At 35.5% G+C, this 20,221-nt stretch overlaps 1 protein-coding gene across 5 annotated transcripts in view; it reads right to left on the minus strand.

The window, feature by feature from the left end:
* MNAT1 (MNAT1 component of CDK activating kinase) overlaps positions 1-20,221 on the minus strand; it is a 210,418-nt gene that overhangs the window by 62,145 nt on the left and 128,052 nt on the right. For all 5 annotated transcript variants that reach the window (XR_015134235.1, XR_015134236.1, XM_086320401.1 and 2 more), the window contains one exon: positions 14,670-14,791. Coding sequence is in view for 3 of the 5 variants with exons in the window: in XM_086320401.1 (XP_086176527.1) it covers positions 14,670-14,791 (122 nt within the window). In the remaining 2 variants the exon portion in view is untranslated. The remainder of the gene's footprint in view (positions 1-14,669; positions 14,792-20,221) is intronic.

The raw sequence follows: 20,221 nt of genomic DNA on the forward strand, positions 1-20,221 counted from the left end.
GATAGTAAAGACATTTTGCTGTCATAGCCATAAGAAGTTAATTTAGTAATACTTTCATAATTACAACAAAGTATATGTGATACTATATACACACATATATTGCAATTTTTGTGAATTCTGTACTTCTCCATATTCTTTGATTTTTCTGGTGCCCTTGAGAATTTTTCTAAAACTAATATATAAACTTTAATGTACAGAATTAAAAACAAAGCCAACAAAACAAATACCTCTTATCTATCCTTTGACAATACAAGTATAATAAGTCAATAGATAAAGACATTGACCAAAAAAACAGAAATTCTACAACATGGTTTAAAAAGAATTTCAACATAAAAAAGAAAAATCACTTAATCAATCAACATGATACTTAATGATGAAAGACTTGAAGCATTTACCAAAAAAACAAGACATAAGAAAAACTGCAGTCATCCAAAATGTGTAACACCAAGTTAAGAAGTTCTAGTCAAATGCAATAAAATATGAAACTGAAATCAGACACAGAGCATTTAAAATAAAAAATGCATTTTTTTTCCGGATGACTGGCTTCCAGATAGAAAACCTCATCACCTTAAAGAACAAGTAAAATTCTCAGTAAAACAGCTATATACAAAATGAAAATGTATTTAACCAAGAACCAGTTAGAAAGCATAATGAAAAATTTTTAACTACAGCATCCTAAGTATGATATAACAAAAACTAATTTCCAAGAAATGTGTAAGATATATGAAAATTCAATAAATTTTAAACTTGTCGGTTTAAAGCAATTCCAAATGAAATACCAAAAAATGTAGTGCTTGGTTGAATCTACGGGGTAATAAGGATGGCCATGTCTTACTTGTTAAGGTGTTTGGGCTTGCTTTGCTATATTACTTGGTTCATAATATCCTGTAATGAAAATTTTCAAATGTACAGACATTTTGAAAGAACTATAGGGTGCTCTTTTGCTTTGGCCAAACTTGGAAGAATAAATGTTTAAAGATTCTAAAACACTTTGAAAAACACAAAGAGCAAAGGAAGACTTGCCCCACTGTGGTAGGCAGAATTCTGAGACAGCCCCCAAATTCCCACCTCATTGTGTGCACCTTTACATGATTTTATCCTCATGGATATGATGAATTTCAATCCTTAGATATATTATATGGCAAAAGGAATTCCGGGGATGTAACTAAGATCTCAAATTGGTTGATTTTGAGTTAATAAAAAGGGAAATTATCTAAGTAGACCAAACTTAAACAGGTAGGAGCCCTTAAGAAAGCAAGAGATTCAAAAAGATTTTCTCCTACTAGCACTGAAAAAGATGAAAAACAACTGTGAGTTCTAAATCAGCAAGAAACCTAATTCTACCAATAATATGAATCAGCTTGAAAGACAACCCCCAAATCTCACTAACATGGACCCACAGCACCTGCTGACACTTTGATCACAGCCACATGCAATCTGAGTAAAAGATCCAAGTAACCCATGTCCAGACTAATAATATGCAGACACTGATAATAAATAAGATAAAGTGGATACTGTTTTAAGCCACTTAAGTGTGTGGTAATTTAATGCATAGCAATAGAAAATAAATATATGACTAATACTAAAACATATCATGAATTTAAATGAATAAGAAAGTGATGTGCTTAAATAACTGAAATACAGATTAATGGAAGAGAAAGGTCAGTGGACCAAAAATCCTAGAATGTTAATCTAAAACATCAATAGGGGAAAAAAAAAAGACTAATGAATAAATTATGCTGGGCCAACTGATTTACTAGTTGAAAAAAATGGAGTAAAGATTCTTTTACTGTTCCTTACAAATAAAATACATTCCACATGGATTGTGATTACATGTAAATATTGAAGCTACCAAAAAATTAGAATATAAATAAATATATATATAAAGCTTTGTGTTGATTTAGGACTTCCTAAGTAGCACAGCAATTGAAAATTGGCAGAACATCATTAAAATATTTTACTGCTCAAAGATTAAGCTTACTTCACATAAAGCAACCCAAATGTCCATCAACAGATGAATGGATAAAGATGTATGTGTACACACACACACGCACACACACACACACACACAAACACAATGGAGTATTACTCAGCCATTAAAAAGAATGAAATCCTGCCATATGCAATAATGTGGATGGACCTAAAGAGTATTATACTTAGTGAAATAAGTCAGACAAAGACAAAAACTCAGTTATTTATATGTAGAATCTAAAACATAAAATGAATGCACATAACAAAGCAGAAACAGTCTCACAGATACAGTAAACAAACTTGCGATTTGAAAGAAGGAAGTAGGAAGAAGCAATATACAGGTATAGGATCAAGAAAAAAGGTACTCGATGAGATGGATCTCACTGATACCTTCAGGACATTCCATCCAAATGTAAAAGAATACACCTTCTTCTCAAGTGCACCTGGAACATTCTCCAGGATAGACCACATCTTGGGTCACAGATCAAACCTCAGTAAATTTAAGAAAGTTGAAATCAAGCATATTTTCTGACCACAACACTATGAGACTAGATATCAATTAGAAAAAAAAAAAACTGTAAGAAACACAAACACATGGAGATTAAACAACGCATTTCTAAATAACCAACAGGTTACTGAAGAAACAAAAAAACAAAATTTCTAGAAATGACAATAAAAACATGACAACTCAAAAACTATGGGATGCAGCAAAAGCAGTTCTAAGAGGGAAGTTCATAGCAATACAATCCTATCTCAAGAAGCAAGAAAAACATTGACTAGACAACCTAATCTTACACCTAAAACAACTGGAAAAAGAAGAACAAAAAACCCCCAAAATAAGTAAAAGGAAAGAAATCATAAAAATCCAAGCAGAAATAAATGAAAAAGAAATGAAAGAAATAATAGTAAAGATTAATAAAACTAAAAGCTGGTTTTTTGAGAAGATAAACAAAACTGACAAACCTTTAGCCAGACTCAAAAAAAAAAAAAGAGAAGAATCAAATCAACAAAATTAGAAATGAAAAATGGGAGGTTACAATAGACAATGCAGAAATACAAAGGATTATAAGGGACTATTAAGAGCAACTATATGGCAACTAAATGGATAACCTGGAAGAAATGGACAGATTCTTAGAAAACTTCAATCTTCCAAGCCTGAACCAGGAAGAAATAGAAATTATGAACAACCCAATTACAAGCACTGAAATTAAAGCTGTGATCAAAAATCCACCCAAAATACAAAAGCCCAGGACCAAATGGCTTCACAGGAGAATTCTATCAAGCATTTAGAGAAGAGCTAATGCCTATCCTTCTAAAACTCTTTCAAAAAATTGCAAAGGAACACTTCCAACCTCATTCTACAAGGCCACCAGCATGCTGACACCAAAACCAGACAAAGACAACACAAAAAAAGAAAACTACAAGCCAATATCACTGATAAAGACAGATGCAAAATTCCTCAACAAAATTTTAGCAAACAGAATTCAAAAACACATCAAAAAGCTCATACACCATGATCAAGTTGGGTTTATTCCAAGAATGCAAGGATTCTTCAGTATATGAAAATCAATCAATGTGATACACCATAATAACAAATTGAATGATAAAAACCATATGATCATCTCAATAGATGCAGGAAAAGCCTTTAACAAAATTCAGCATCCATTTATGATTAAAACTCTTCAAAAAATGGGCACAGAAGGAACTTACTTCAACATCAGTTCAGTTGCTCAGTCGTGTCCAACTCTTTGTGACCCCACGTACCGCAGCACGCCAGGCCTCCCTGTCCATCACCAACTCCCGGAGTCCACCCAAACTCACGTGCATAGAGTTGGTGATGCCATCCAACCATCTCATCCTCTGTCGTCCCCTTCTCCTCCCGCCCTCAATGTTTCCCAGCATCAGGGTCTTTTCCAATGAGTCAGCTCTTCACATCAGGTGGCCAAAGTTTTGGAGTTTCAGCTTCAACATCAGTCCTTCCAATGAACACCCAGGACTGAGCTCCTTTAGGATAGAGTGGTTGGATCTCCTTGCAGTCCAAGGGACTCTCAAGAGTCTTCTCCAACACCACAGTTCAAAAGCATCAATTCTTCAGTGCTCAGCTTTCTTTATAGTCCAACTCTCACATCCATACATGACCACTAGAAACACCATAGCCTTGACTAGACAGACCTTTGTTGGCAAAGTAATGTCTCTGCTTTTTAATATGCTGTCTCGGATGGTCATAACTTTCCTTTCATGGAGTAAGTGTCTTTTACAGACCATATATGATAAGTCTACAGCAAACATTATTCTCAATGGTAAATAACTGAAAGGATTCCCCCTAAGATCAGGAATAAGACAAGGGTGTCCACTTTCACAACTATTATTCAGCATAGTTCTGGAAGTCCTAGCTACAGCAATCAGAGAAGAAAAAGAAATAAAAGGAATCCAGATTGTAAAAGAAGAAATAAAGTTCTTACTGTTTGCAGATGACAAGATACTGTACAAGAAAACCCTAAAGACAGTATTAAAAAATTACTAGAGCTAATCAGTGAATTTAGCAAAGTTGTAGGATACAAAATCAATACACAAAAATCACTTGCATTTCTATATACTAACAATGAAAAATCAGAAAGAGGAATTAAGGAATCAATCCCATTCACCACTGCAACAAAAAGAATTAAATATCTAGGAATAAACTTACCTAAGGAGACAAAAGAACTGTACACAGAAAATTATAAGACACTGTAGGAAGAATCAATATTGTGGAAATGACTATCCTACCAAATGCAATCTACAGATTCAATGCAATCTCTATCAAATTACCAACAGCATTTTTCACAGAACTAGAACAAAAAATTTCCCAATTCATATAGAAATACAAAAGACCCTGAATAGCCAAAGCAGTGTTGAGAAAGAAGAATGAAGCTGGAGGAAATCAACCTTCCTGACTTCAGATTATACTACAAAGCTACAGTCATCAAGACAATATGGTACCGGCACAAAAACCGAAATATAGACCAATGGAACAAGATAGAAAGCCCAGAAATAAACCCATGCACCTATGGGTACCTTATTTTTGACAAAGGAGGCAAGAACATACAATGGGGCAAAGACAACCTCTTCAATAATGGTGCTGAGAAAACTGGACAGCTACATGTAGAAAAATGAAATTAGAACACTTCTTAACACCATACACAAAGATAAACTCAAAATGGATTAAAGATCTAAATATAAGACCAGAAACTATAAATCATCCTAGGGGAAAATATAGGCAGAACACTCGATGACATAAATCAAAGCAAAATCCTCTATGAACCACCTCCTAGAATGATGGGAATAAAAACAAAAGTAAACAAGTGGGACCTGATTAAACTTAAAAAGCTTTTGCACAGTAAAGGCAACTATAAGCAAGATGAAAAGACAAGCCTTCAGAATGCAAGACAATAATAGCAAATGAAAAACTGACAAAGGATTAATTTCCAAAATATACAAGCAGCTCATACAACTCAATGCCAGAAAAACAAACAACTCAATCAAAAAGTGGGGAAAAGACCTAAACAGACATTTCTCCAAAGAAGACATACAGATGGCTAACAAACAGATGAAAAGATGCTCAACATCTCTCATTATTAGAGAAATGCAAATCAAAACTACAATGCCATATCACCTCGCACCAGTCAGAATAGCCATCATCAATAAGTCTATAAACAATAAATGCTGGAGAGGGTGTGAAGAAAAGGGAATGCTCTTGCTCTGTTGGTGGGAATGTACATTGATACAGCCACTATGGAAGATGAGATGGAGATTCCTTAAAAAACTAGGAATAAAACCACCGTATGACCCAGCAATCCCACTCCTAAGCATATACTCTGAGGAAATCAAAACTGAAAAAGACACATGTGTCCCATTGTTCATTGCAGCACTATTTACAATAATTAGAACATGGAAGCAACCTAGATCTCCATCGACAGATGAATTGATAAAGATATTGTGGTACATATACAAAATGGAATATTACTCAGCCATAAAAAGGAACAAATTTGAGTCAGTTCCAATGAGGTGGATGAACCTAGAACCTGTTATACAGAGTGAAGTAAGTCAGAAAGAGAAAGTAAATATCATATTCTAACATATATATATGGAATCTAGAAAAATGGTACTGAAGAACTTGTTTACAGGGCAGCAATGGAGAAACAGACATAGAGCACAGATTCATGGACATGAGGAGAGGGGAGGAGAGGGTGAGATGTATGCAAAGAGTAACATGGAAACTTACATTACCATATGTAAAATAGATAGCCAATCAGAATTTGCTGTATGGTTCAGGAAACACAAATAGGGGCTCTGTATCAATCTAGATTGGTGGAATGGGGCGGGAGATGGGAAGGAGGTTCAAAAGGGAGGGGATATGTGTATACCTATGAATGACTCATGTTGAGGTTTGACAGAAAACAACAAAATTTTGTAAAGCAATTATCCTTCAATAAAAAATAAATTAATTAAAAAGAAAAAAGGTACTATGTATAAAATGGATAAGGAACAAAGATATATTGTACAGCAAAAAGAAACATAACCATTATTTTGTGATAACTTTAAAGGGAATACAATCTATAAAAATACTCAATCATTATGCTGTAACTAGAAATTAACATAATATTGTAAATCAACAACATTTCAATTAAAATAAAAACAGGTACAAAATCAATGATGCCCATTAAAAGTCCAAAAAAGAAAAAAAAGGAAATATCATTATTTTGAATAATTTCACATCATAAGCAATATAAGATAAACTTTACATTTTGAAGGTTAGTAGTCATATGATATGGCTGACATAAAAATAAGTAAAAATATTACTCCAGTAGAAAAGAGAATGTGGGGCAAAAACAGACAATTGAAAATTCATAATAGGGAGTAAAAGAGGGAAAGAAATTACTGAGTCTATGCCACAATCATAAAGGTAAAGAGTTTCCTAAGGAAATGAAACAGCACAAGCAATGGCACAAAACTGTGAGACACCATGAGGTTCTTAAGAAACACCACGATGAGAGGACTGGGGCATATGGCCAGGAAGGTAGATAGGGGTCAGATTATGCAGATAATGATGAGCCACTGAAGGATATTACTAATATAGAGACATGGCCAGATTGATATATTAGAAAGTTTTCTCTGGCAACAATGAGGAAGGCTTAAGGAGGAAGACAAAAAGAATGTTAAAAAATTTTTAGAATATGTTCAATATCTCATCTCAAATTCGTGACATATAAAATTCCAATTTATCAATTTTTAAGAGCAAAAGAATGACCAAGAAAAGTAGCTGCAAGTTTGGCATATACCTTCCAAATTTCAGACAATAAAGCTACAGTAATCAAAACAGCATGGTACAGGCACAAAAACAGACATGTAGATTAATGGAACAGAAGAGAGGGCCCAGAAATAAACCCACACATCTCTGGTCAATTAATCTTCAACAAAAATGGCAAGAATATACAATGAGAAAAGACAGTCTCTTCAGTGAGTGGCTGGAAAAGCTAGACAGCCAAACATAAATCAATGAAATTATAACACTCCCTCAAACTCTAAACAAAAATAAACTCAAAATGGTTTAAAGACCAACATATAGGACATGAAAAAATTAAAATTCCTAGAAGAGAACACAGGCCAGACATTCTTGACATAAATTGTAGCAATATTTTCTAAAATCAGTCTCCCAAGGCAAAAGAAATAAGCAAAAGTAAATGAATGGGACCTAATCAAACTTAAATACTTTTGCGCAGTAGAGGAAACCATAAACAAAATGAAAAAACAGCCTACCAAATGGGAGAAAATACTTGCAAACAATGGAACCAACAAGCAGTTAGTATCTAAAATACACGAACCACTCACACAACTCAGTATCAAAAACACAAACAACCTAATCAAAAAATAGGCAAAGACCTAACTAGACATTTCTCCAAAGAAGACATACAGCTAGCCAACAGCCACACGAAAAGATGCTGAACACTGCTAATTACTAGAGAAATGCAAATCAAAATCACAATGAGGTATCACCTCATACATGTCAGAATGGCTACCATTAAAAAGCTTACAAATAACAAATGTTGGAGAGGGTGTGCAAAAAAGGGAACCCTCCTACACTGTTGCAAAGTAAGTTGGTGCAGCCACTATAGAGACTATATGGAGGTTCCTAAAGAAACTAAAATTAGAGCTACCATCAGTTCAGTTCAGTCACTCAGTCGTGTCTGACTCTTTGCGACCCCATGAACCGCAGCATGCCAGGCCTCCCTGTCCATCACCAACCACCAGAGTCCACCCAAACCCATGTCCATTGAGTTAGCGATGCCATCCAACCATCTCATCCTCTGTTGTCCCCTTCTCCTCTGCCCTCAATCTTTCCCAGCATCAGGGTCTTTTCCAATGATCAGCTCTTGGCATCAGGTGGCCAAAGTTTTAGAGTTCCAGTTTCAACATCAGTCCTTCCAATGAACACCCAGGACTCATCTCCTTTACGATGGACTGGTTGGATCTTCTTACAGTCCAAGGGACTCTCAAGAGTCTTCTCCAACACCACAGTTCAAAAGCATCAATTCTTCAGTGCTGAGCTTTCTTTATAATTCAACTCTCACATCCATACATAACTACTGGAAAAACCATAGCCTTGACTAGACAGACCTTTGTTGGCAAAGTAATGTCTCTGCTTTTTAATATGCTGTCTAGGTTGGTCATAACTTAAGGAGTAAGCGTCTTTTAATTTCATGACTGCAATCACCATCTGCAGTGATTCTGGAGCCCCAGAAAATAAAGTTGACCACTGTTCCCACTGTTTCTCCATCTATTTGCTATGAGTGATGGGACTAGATGCCATGATCTTCGTTTTCTGAATGTTGAGCTTTAAGCCAACTTTTTCACTCTCCTCTTTCACTTTTATCAAGAGGCTCTCTAGTTCTTCTTCACTTTCTGCCATAAGGGGGGTGTCATCTGCATATCTGAAGTTATTGATATTTCTCCCGGCAATCTTGATTCCAGCTTGTGCTTCTTCCAGCCCAGCGTTTCTCATGATGTACTCTGCATAGAAATTAAAGAAGCAGGGTGACAATATACACCCTTGACGTACTCCTTTTCCTATTGGAACCAGTCTTTTGTTCCATGTCCAGTTCTAACTGTTGCTTCCGGACCTGCATACAGGTTTCTCAAGAGGCAGGTCAGGTGGTCTGGTATTCCCATCTCTTTTAGAATTTTCCACAGTTTATTGTGATCCACACAGTCAAAGGCTTTGGCATAGTCAATAAAGCAGAAATAGATGTTTTTCTGGAACTCTCTTGCTTTTTCGATGATGCAGCAGATGTTGGCAATTTGATCTCTAGTTCCTCTGCCTTTTCTAAAACCAGCTTGAACATCTGGAATTTCACAGTTCACGTATTGCTGAAGCCTGGCTTGGAAAATTTTAAGAATTACTTTGCTAGTGTGTGAGATGAGTGCAATTGTGTGGTAGTTTGAACTACCATATGATCCAGCAATCTTACACCTAAGGATATATGTGCACCCACAATGAAACATTACTCAGCCATAAAAAAGAATGAAATATTGCCATCTGTGACATGGATGGACCTAGAGAATATCATACTAATTCAGACAAAGACAAATATGTATCACTTACAATGTAGAATCTAAAAAATAATACAAATGAATCCAGAGACAAAGCAGAAACACAGTCACAGACACAGAAAACAAACTTATGGTTACCAAAGGGGAAAGAGAACAGAGAGGGATAATTAGGAATATGGGACTAACATATGCAAACTACTATACATAAAATAGATAAGCAATAAGGATTTACTATATAGTACAGGGAATTATATTTCATATTTTATAATAACCTATAATGGAAAATAATCTAAATATTTATTTGTTATTGTTCAGTTGTTAAGTTGTGTCCGACTCTTTGTGACTGCAGCACACCAGGCTCCACGGTCCTCTACTATTTCCCAGAGTTTGCTCAAATTAATATCCACTGAGCCAAAGATGCTATCTATCCATCTCATCCTCTGCTGCCCTTTTCTCCTTTTGCCTTAAATCTTTTCCAGCATCAGGGTCTTTTCTAATGAGTCAGCTTTTTGCATCAGGTGGCCAAAGTATTAGATATTCAGCATCAGTCTTTCCAATGAATATTTAGGGTTGATTTTCTTTAGGATTGACTTGTTTGATCTCCTTACAGTCCAAGAGAGTTTTAAGAGTCTTCTCCAACATCACAATTCTAAAGTATCAGTTCTTCAATGCTCAACCTTCTTTATGATCCAACTCTCACATCCATACATGACTACTGGAAAAACTATAGCTTTGACTATACAGAACTTTGTTGGCAAAGTGATGTCTCTGCTTTTTAACACGCTGTATAGGTTAAGCTGACTCACAGTTCTGTATATCTAATACTCTAAATTAACTAAACTTTCAAAAGAGGGAAAGGAAAGAAAGGGGGAAGAAAAGGAGGGAGTAAGAGAGAGAGAGAAAAAGAGAGAAAGGAAAGGAAAGAGGAAGGAAGGGAGGGAGAGAGGGAGGAGGGGAGAGAGAGAGAAAGAGACAGACAGAAAGAAAGAACTGAAGGAAGAAAAGAAGGAAAAAAGAAGGGAAGACAAAAAATCTCCATGGTTATAATGAAGGTAGATAGGTGGATCTTCTATTTTAGGGGAACTATACCCTATCCTATTCCCTGAAGAATGAACATTTTAATTGCTTTGCCAATAACCATACGGATTTGTAACAGGTCAGTTACTTCTGTTCGGCAATCTGATTTTTATCTATGTCATCTATGGCCACAAAAGAAAACAAAATTGACAGGTGCTGATGGAGATCAAACAAGAAACTTTCTTCTAATTATCATCAGGTTCTAGTTAACTGAGTTAATCCAATACTGTCATTACGACCACAGTTTTTTTCACGATTGATTTCACAATAATAAGAAAATGATCTCATCAACTGGTTAGGAAGTACTCTAGATATTAAACTATTACAGTTTGTTTATTTAAAGCTCTACTAGTTGATAGCATGGAACTTACATATGTTACCAGAAGAGACAGAAATGAATGTATGCACTTGGCTAAAACATTCTACCACAGAGAAACATACAAAAATGTTCTACAGAAATGAAGATTAAAATTTTATTCTACAGCAATCTGGTAGCAAATGGTTCACTTAAATTCACAAATAAGGAAAAGTGAAAAATATACATCTTGCTTAAAGATTATAGCTTATCCTATAAAATGTTTTTCCTTATTTCTGTAGTAGGTTCATGAATGAAATGTTCATATTAAATAAATCAGATATTTAAAACGGTAGTGATATTTGACTAAATAATACGATGAATTAAATTGATAAATGCTTGTAGTTTATATGAGTTAAGGGAAATACTCTTCTTTGGCTGGGAAGTAGTAAAATATTAACTACAAAGCCAGTTGATTATTAAAAAGACACTTTCAGAATGCCAATCAATGAGACTTTACTAAACTAACCACTAAAGCAGCAGTCTGGGGAATGTCAATTAGCAGTTAAGTTTCTCCAGTGCTTGCTCCCACTAGCACAGAATTAATAAAACATGTTTACATATTGCCTTGAGCAAACCTGAAGAATACTGCCAGTGCAATCTGAACTATAATTACATATTCATAATACCCTCCTTAATGAGAAATTTTCATTTATTCTTCATCTACTTCCCAAGTTTAACTAACTTTAGGAAAAATTCCAGTAAAAATTACCTAAAATCTCATGGCAATGTACTTTCAGTTTTATCCTTTTTCCAATTACACATGACACAAATGTAGTTCTTTGAAGACAAAATGCCTCCCAAGACCTTATTCCACATACTCCCAAAATTATATAATTAAAATTATTTTGAAAGTGTCTACATCCATAGTTTTGCACCAACTAATGTGAAGCTACAAAAAGCAGTATTCTTAACTTCATCATGTCATACAGATTTCAAAACAGATATAAGAAGTGGAGATAAGGTAGTTAATTAATTATCTATTTGCCTGTAGAAAAACTGAACTTGTCTCCTCTATAGGATAACATAATATAAAATGGAAAATTTGTTGTAACAGTAAAAGAGAAGAATAGAAGTTAAGAGTTTTATGGGAAGGAAGAGAGCCCACTATAAACGGATACCTTAGGCTTAGCAGATGCAATCTTCGAACAAAGAAAGATATGGACAAACCTTAGAAGAGATGTGTAACTACTATACCTTAAGTCAACTAAAGTTTATATTCCTTGTACCTTAAAAGTAGAACCTCTGTAGATACCAAATTATTCTTTGCAAAGTCACTTCACTGAGCAACTTCTTCCATTTCTTTCCAAGTGTTTCTGAAAATCAGATTACATCTTATATCTATAGTAATTATTAAAAAAGAAGAAAGCATATGGCTTCAAATAATAATTCCAGAAAAGAAAATGAACTAGTAAAGTAAGAAATTAATTTAGGATTTATTTTGGCAAATGCTAAGTATGAAGTCATAACATGTCATCAAAGAGACCACCTGAGCTAATTAATCCTGGTTCCCAAAATGAAATTGTCTGTATAGAATTCAATCCATTTCTTAAGATAAAAGTCTGGACAGAAGGAAGGTGTGAGACACCTTTTATTTTGGTAGATACTTTTACATCAAGAAAAAGTCAACGATTCTTTAGGAATTCTGACATCACTATTGACAATCTAGAAATTTCTCCACCAGTGAGCCACAGAAAGCTGAAATTTATAGTCAATCGTGAAATACATACAAACTGGTAATCTAAACAGTTTGTCCTCTTAACTGTTGTGGATACAGAATATATTGCACAGTCTTTGTTGAGAGAGACGAAAATATACTTCTAGAATCCTGGAACTAACTATATTCTAAATACTCAGTAATAATTGAAAGTCCCTCAACCACTAAAACAAAATAAAATCATGATCCTGTATCCTTTATTTAGATTCAAATAAAATTTTACGTAAAAAAACCCCTCCAGCACTCCAGGCCTTATACTAGGTACAACAGATTATGGCTGGAAGAATTTGAAGCCTATGATACATGGATGATAACTTCAGGCACAACAAAACTGAGATGAAACTACAGACTTGATACTCAACTCTCTACATTAATGGCCTGACAGAAAAAGGGACATAAATATTTCTGGCAATCAATTTTATTTATCTCAAGTCTCTACTGTTTTGTTGCACAACCTATCCAATATTCAAACAAAATTACAATAAACACAAGAAAGCAAGAAAAACAAATCTAATATTAAGTCATAAAGTAATCAACAGAATTGAACCCAGACATGCTGAAACTATCAAAGAGGCACTCGAAAATAACACGATTAATAAGCTAAAGGAATTAGTGGAAAAAGTGGATAATATGTACAAATAGGAAATTTCAACAAAAAGATGGAGATTACCAAGGGGAGTGAAATGGAAATGCTATAAGTGAAAACTGCTATATCAGAAAGAATACCTTTGATGAGCTTATCAGCAAGAACGGCACAGAAGAATAAGTAAACTGTAAGGATAGGACAAGAAGAATTATCCAAACTTTCAAAACATAAACTCAAGAGAAGATTGAAAAAACACAAAATAGAGCATTCAAGACTGTAAAACAACATCAGAAGGTTTTACATATGTGAAATCAGAGTCTCAAAATGAAAATACAGAGAAAATGGGGCCAATTATTTAATACTTTTGTTATCACAAACTCTATTGGGAATTTTAGGCTTCGTTTTTCTTCTCTACTTTATGCTTGGAGGTTACAGGACTTTTAAAGAGACTATAAAACTAGAGAAAATAGTGTATAAGTAAATTACCTATGATTTTAACAGTAATTTCAACTTGGAGCCTCCATGTTCATATGCAAAATACAATGCACTATGTTCAAAGTTGTAGTTGTGGTTTTGAAGATGCGTGTAGGTTTTACCATCTGTTTCATCTATCTTCTTTTTGTTGTCGGGGCCCTTTTCTACATTTTTTTTTTTACTTCACTTCACTGTATTCATTATTTTCCTTTCATATTATACTCTTTAAGCTATTTTATTTTATTAAGAAATAACTGTTTTTAGATTACTCAATAGTTTAGATTGAGACAGCAGATCAAGATCCAATGTGCTCCATTCAACAAAGTTTGTACCTATACTTTCCAATTACACAAATACCCATGTGTTCGCCCAAGACAAAATATGATTATCTACATGGCTCACAAAAGCCATAATCCCAAGTTCGTTTCCAAAATGGATGCTACAGCTTCTGAGCCATTAGGCCTGTCCTGTATCATACCCTTTGACAAAATATATTTTACAGCTCATTTCTCATAAATATAACTGCACTGTACTTAACTGATAGTAAATCTGCTCTTTTTCATGACAAGGAGTTCAATTCTATTTTCATGGCTTACAGCTGACTATTAATAAATGAAGCCCCTATTTCTAAAAAATACAAAGTGAGCAAAAATGAAGAGCTACTTCAGTATGTCTGCCAATGACATTCTTAAAAGGGAACTAGTACAATTCAATTTCAAAAGACCTAATAAGACAGTAGGAAAAAGTAATATATTAACTTAGCATTAAGCACCATTCGTTTCTCACAAAAGAGTTAAGTTCTATAAACTCAGAATCTAGCAGTGTTAAAGTGTCAGTTAAAAACAGAAACAACAAAGCCCTAAACATCAGCTCCTCAATGAAAAGTTCTTCTGGACACTTACCCGAGTCTTCCTAGCATCTCAAGCTCAGGAACCTGTGGTCCACATGTCTCTATCTGCAGTGGTTGGTATTCATACAGAGCTTCTTCAAGTTTTTGAATGGGTGCTAATGAAATATGCTGACCCTGTTAGAAAAATGAAAGAAAATAATACTTGTAAATATTACTTTCATATTACTACTTATTTGCAGTTTTTAAAGATGAGCTAAATTTCTTCACGTTAAAAATATTACCTGTTTTTCATTGTATTACTGAAATCCACATTATATAATTAACACACAGCGACAAATAATTTAAAGGAAGAAAATCAAATCCATCATTAAATTCAAATTTAGCCTTAAAGAGTAGTTGTTCAATGTCAGTGGTGAAAGTGAAAAGTGTTAGTCGCTCAGTCATGTCTGACTCTGCGATCACATGGACTACAGCCTGCCAAGCTCCTCTGTCTATAGGATTTTCCAGGCAAGGATACTGGAGTGGGTAGCCATTTCCTTCTCTGGAGGATCTTCTCGACCCAGGGATCAAACCTGGGTCTCCTGCACTGCAGGCAGATTCTTTACCATCTGAGTCACCAGGGAAGCCCAATGTCAACGGCAGAATTCACCAAATATATAAGCATAATCTGTTCTCACATTTTCCTATTACAATTTTGATAATTTGTGCTTTCTTGAAAGTTTTAGATAGGGAGCACAGTAATGAAATCATTATGTGCAAAGTTTTGCCACAGAATGTCTATTCTGAGTCTATAATGGAAGTAAACTTACTTATCAAATGTGTGTATTTGATGTCTACTTACACACACACACACAAAATGAGAAAAGTTTATGCAAAAACTAAGTTGGATACAATATCCACATATTTTTCTGAAAAGTACTACTGGAAAACTAAAATTAAAAGGCCATATTTGATTAAAAATATACAAAATAAAATGCCACTCAGCAACATAGCACCATTACATTGAGATTTCCATATTTATAATCTGAGCCTAGAATTCTAATTTTTGAATATGTGTATTTTTTTTACAGTCCATGTTTTCTGATTCTAACTACAGTTCTGTTACTTTTCTTGGTATAGTTCTCATCAGTTTCTCTATGTCCTAACTTTCTAATAAAAACTAGTTTTTACAGTTATTAGTTCCAATATTTTCTAATTTTTAATTTATTTCTCTTATTACCTCCCTTAGTTTCCTTTTCTTTTTCCCCTATATTACTAAGTTGGATACATAAAGCAATTGTTTTCTCTTTTATTTAAAGGAGGAGGAAAAAAAGGTAAAAACCATGACTTACAAGTGCAGCTGAGGCAGTGACGAATGAGACACTGAAGATGTCTGTATATGACTCATGGTTTTTCTCTTCAACAACTTTAATATGCTGTAACATTATCTTAGCTAGTTTAACATAATATTAATAGCTTCTCTGACACTGGGACCTCACAAGTCCATCACCAAATCTGGGGAAAGGACTTGAAAAAACATTTCTCCAGAGATACACAAATGGCCAATAAGCACAAGGAAAGATGACTAACATCACTACTCATTAGGGAAATCCAAATCAAAACTATAATGATATACAGTCATCCCTCAGTATCTCTAGGGCTGGAGGAGAGGTCTGGTGCCACGATCCAGATACCAAAATTCGCAGATGCACAAGTCTCTTATATAAAATGGCATACTAGTACAGTCAGCCCACTCCATCCCCAGATTCCTCATCCCTGGGTTCTGCGTCCACAAACTGACCAAACCCAGATGGAACTTCATGGTTGGCTGAATCCATAGATGTGGAAGCCACAAATACAGAGGGCCCCACTGTGGCACTTCACACCCACAGCTATTTAGGATGTCTATTATCCAGAACAAAAACAAAAAACACATAAAATAACAAGTACTGGCAAGGATGTGGAGAAACTGGAACTCACGTGCATTGCTGATGCGAATGTAAAATGGTGTTACTGTGGAAAATAGATAGCAATTCCTCAAAAGATTAAATATAAAATTACCACATGAGCCGGGCTTTCCTGGTAACTCAGACGGCAAAGAATCCACCTACAATGCAGGAGACCCAGGTTCGATCCCTGGGTTGGGAAGATCTCCTGGGGAAGGGACTGGCTACCCACTCTAGTATTTCTGCTTGGAGAAATCCATGGACAGGAATAGACAGGCTACAGTCATGGGGTTGGAAAGAGTCGGACACAACTGAGCAACTAACACTTGCACCTGCACTACCATATGAGCTAACAACTCCGTTTCTTGGTTATACCCAAAAGGAAGGAAGCAAGAACTTGAACAGTTGTGCTCATAGCAGCATTATTCACAACAGCCAAGAGATAAAGTAACCCATGTTTCCATCAATTAATTAATGAATAGGATATACAACATAATGGACTATTTTGTTGCTGTTCAATCACTAAGTCATGTCCGACTCTTTGTGACCCCATGCAATGCCACACCAGACATCCCTGTCTTTCACTATCTCCCAGAGTTTGCTCAAATTTATGTCCATGGAGTCAGTGAGCTATCTAACCATCTCACCCTCTGCTGCCTTCTTCTCCTTTTGCCTTCAATCCTTCCCAGCATCAGGGTCTTTTCTAATGAATCGGCTCTTCATATCAGTTGGACACAGTATTGGAGTTTCAGCTTCAGCATCAGTCTTTCCAATGAATAGTAAGGACTGATTTCCTTTAGGATTGATTGGTTGGATCTCCTTGCTGTCCAGGGGATTTTCAAGAGTCTTCTCTAACACCACAGTTCAAAAGCATCTACTCTTCAGTACATAGCCTTCTTTATGGTCCAACTCTCACATCCGTACATGACTACTGGAAAAACCATTAAGTTTGACTATATGGACTTTTGTTGATAAAGTGATGTCTTTCATTTTTAGTATGTGTCTAAGTTTGTCATAGTTTTTCTTCCAAGCACCGAGTGTCTTTTAATTTCATGGCTGCAGTCATCATTCACAATGATTTTGGAGCCCAAGAAAATAAGATCTGTCACTGTTTCCACTTTTTCCCCTTCTATTTACCATGAAGTGATGGGACTGGATGCCATGATCTTAGTCTTTTGAATGTTGAGCTCTTAAGTCAGTTTTCTGACTCTCCTCTTTCACCCCTCATTGAAGCTCTTTAGTTCCCCTTTACTTTCTGTCATTAGAGAGGTATCATTTGCATATATAAAGTTGTTGATATTTCTTCTGACAATCTTGATTCCAGTCTGTGATTCATCCAGCCTGGCATTTCCCATGACGTACACTGCAAATAAGTTAAATAAACAGCATGACAATATACAGCCTTGTTGGACCCTTTTCCCAATTTTGAACCAGTCAGTTGTTCCATGTAAGGCTGTAACTGTTGCTTCTTAACCCGCATACAAGTTTCTCAGGAGACACGTAAGGTGGCCTGGTATCTCCATCTCTTTAAGAATTTTCCACAGTTTGCTGTGATCCACACAGACCACCTGACCTGCCTCTTGAGAAATCTGTATGCAGGTCAGGAAACAACAGTTAGAACTGGACATGGAACAACAGACTGGTTCCAAATAGGAAAAGGAGTACGTCAAGGCTGTATATTGTCACCCTGCTTATTTAACTTCTATGCAGAGTACATCATGAGAAACGCTGGACTGGAAGAAGCACAAGCTGGAATCAAGATTGCCGGGAGAAATATCAATAACTTCAGATAAGCAGATGACACCACCCTTATGGCAGAAAGTGAAGAGGAACTCAAAAGCCTCTTGATGAAAATGAAAGTGGAGAGTGAAAAAGTTGGCTTAAAGCTCAACATTCAGAAAACGAAGATCATGGCATCCGGTCCCATCGCTTCATGGGAAATAGATGGGGAAACAGTGGAAACAGTGTCAGACTTTATTTTTCTGGGCTCCAAAATCACTGCAGATGGTGACTACAGCCATGAAATTAAAAGACACTTACTCCTTGGAAGGAAAGTTATGACCAACCTAGATAACATATTCAAAGGCAGAGACATTACTTTGCCAACAAAGGTCCGTCTAGTCAAGGCTGTGGTTTTTCCTGTGGTCGTGTATGGATGTGAGAGTTGGACTGTGGAGAAGGCTGAGTGCCGAAGAATTGATGCTTTTGAACTGTGGTGTTGGACAAGACTCTTCAGAGTCCCTTGGACTGCAAGGAGATCCAACCAGTCCATTCTGAAGGAGATCAGCCCTGGGATTTCTTTGAAAGGAATGATGCTAAAGCTGAAACTCCAGTACTTTGGCCACCTCATGCGAAGAGTTGACTCATTGGAAAAGACTCTGATGCTGGGAGGGATTGGGGGCAGGAGGAGAAGGGGACGACAGAGGATGAGATGGCTGGATGGCATCACTGACTCGATGGACGTGAGTCTGAGTGAACTCCGGGAGTTGGTGATGGACAGGGAGGCCTGGCGTGCTGTGATTCATGGGGTCGCAAAGAGTCGGACATGACTGAGCAACTAAACTGAACTGAACTGAATCTCTAGGTGATAAGACTGTGTGAACTATTTATATTTTTACCTCTATGCAATATTTTTTCAATTCATCAAAATGGGTAAACTTTACATTTATAACCATAAAAAGTATAAAAAACAATATATATGGGGCCATATTGAGCAACAGCATAGGGAAACAATTCATACCCAATGACAACTGGCTTGATGTCTTCAATAAGCCACAGCATGAGAAAGAAAATCAAGAAATGTAGCATGAGATATGAGCTGTTCTAGATTTTTTTAAAATTAAAAAGTTTAATAAATATAACAAGAATCATTAGCTCAGTGACAATTTAGGAAGGAAAAAACAGACATTTTTTAGGAAGGAAAAAAATGAGACATCTGAGGGAAAATGGATAAAATTTGAATATGGCCTGGGTATAAGAATACATTGGAAACATTTTATTAACTTTGTTTGGTGTGATTATGGCATTATGGCTATGTACAAGGATGTCCTATATCAGGGCAGGTCAGAGGGAGATGCAGACTAAACAATTTAAAGGTAAAATTTTACAACCTGCAATTTACTTCCAAATCATTCTGAAAAAATATATATGAAGCAAATTAAAAATTACTGAATCTAGACATTAGGCATATGAGTTTCACTGTAAGATTTTTCTACTTTGTATTTTGGAAATTTTTCATTATAAATAGTTTTAAAACCTATGCAATCTTTGTTAGTTTCAAAAGAAAAATAGCTATGCATTTATAGCCGAGGAAAATAAAATAGTGCCAAAGAAAGAAGAGCCTAGAATCAAGTAGGTCAGGTTTGTAGCTATTTTAGTAACTAGGTTTGAAGATCTGAGTACTGACTGAGAGGAAGAGGGGGGAAAAGTTATAATTAAAACTGCAAGACTTGGTAGTAACCTGAAATAGCTCAGTTGAATATTAAATGAGAAAACCAGACAAATCTGAAGACTAACTGAAACAGGATAATTGGGAAAGAGAAGGATTGAGAAAATTTTTAAAGATAAAACACAGACTTTGGAGAAAGTATTTGCAAACGACATGCCTTATAGAAAATTTGTATCCAGTATACATGTAAAGGACTCTTAAAACTGAAAAATTCTTTAAAAAAACAAAACC

The sequence above is a fragment of the Bos grunniens genome, chromosome 10 (genome assembly GCF_055505025.1).
Source record: "Bos grunniens cultivar Pamir isolate PY7600 chromosome 10, Bosgru_T2T1.0, whole genome shotgun sequence".
In the NCBI taxonomy this organism is placed as follows: Eukaryota; Metazoa; Chordata; class Mammalia; order Artiodactyla; family Bovidae; genus Bos; species Bos grunniens.